Here is a 240-nt window from a genome sequence, read left to right as displayed (position 1 = left end):
CTCCCAGTCCGTATATACCTGTGGCCCTTTCCCCTCTCCCTCCTCCAGGTGACGGGGAAGCTGTTCCGAGGGGACATGCCCTTCGGGATGGACCTGGCGGCCATCAACATGCAGCGCGGGCGGGACCATGGCCTGGCGCCCTACAACCGCGTGCGGATGGCCTGCGGCTTGCCACTCATCACGAAGTTCAAGCAACTCCGAGGCGTGATGGACAAGGGCGTCGTGAAGAGTCTTAGGAGA

At 62.9% G+C, this 240-nt stretch overlaps 1 protein-coding gene across 1 annotated transcript in view; it reads left to right on the top strand.

Annotated features, from left to right (window-relative positions):
• The window catches only part of LOC119588474 (peroxidase-like), a 24,052-nt gene that overhangs the window by 18,727 nt on the left and 5,085 nt on the right, over positions 1-240 (top strand). Inside the window, 1 exon segment of the mRNA XM_037937123.1 lies at positions 49-237. Within this exon segment, the coding sequence (XP_037793051.1) occupies positions 49-237 (189 nt within the window).

Source organism: Penaeus monodon, chromosome 24 (genome assembly GCF_015228065.2).
Source record: "Penaeus monodon isolate SGIC_2016 chromosome 24, NSTDA_Pmon_1, whole genome shotgun sequence".
Lineage (NCBI taxonomy): Eukaryota > Metazoa > Arthropoda > Malacostraca > Decapoda > Penaeidae > Penaeus > Penaeus monodon.
This window is presented reverse-complemented; position numbering and strand designations above follow the sequence as displayed.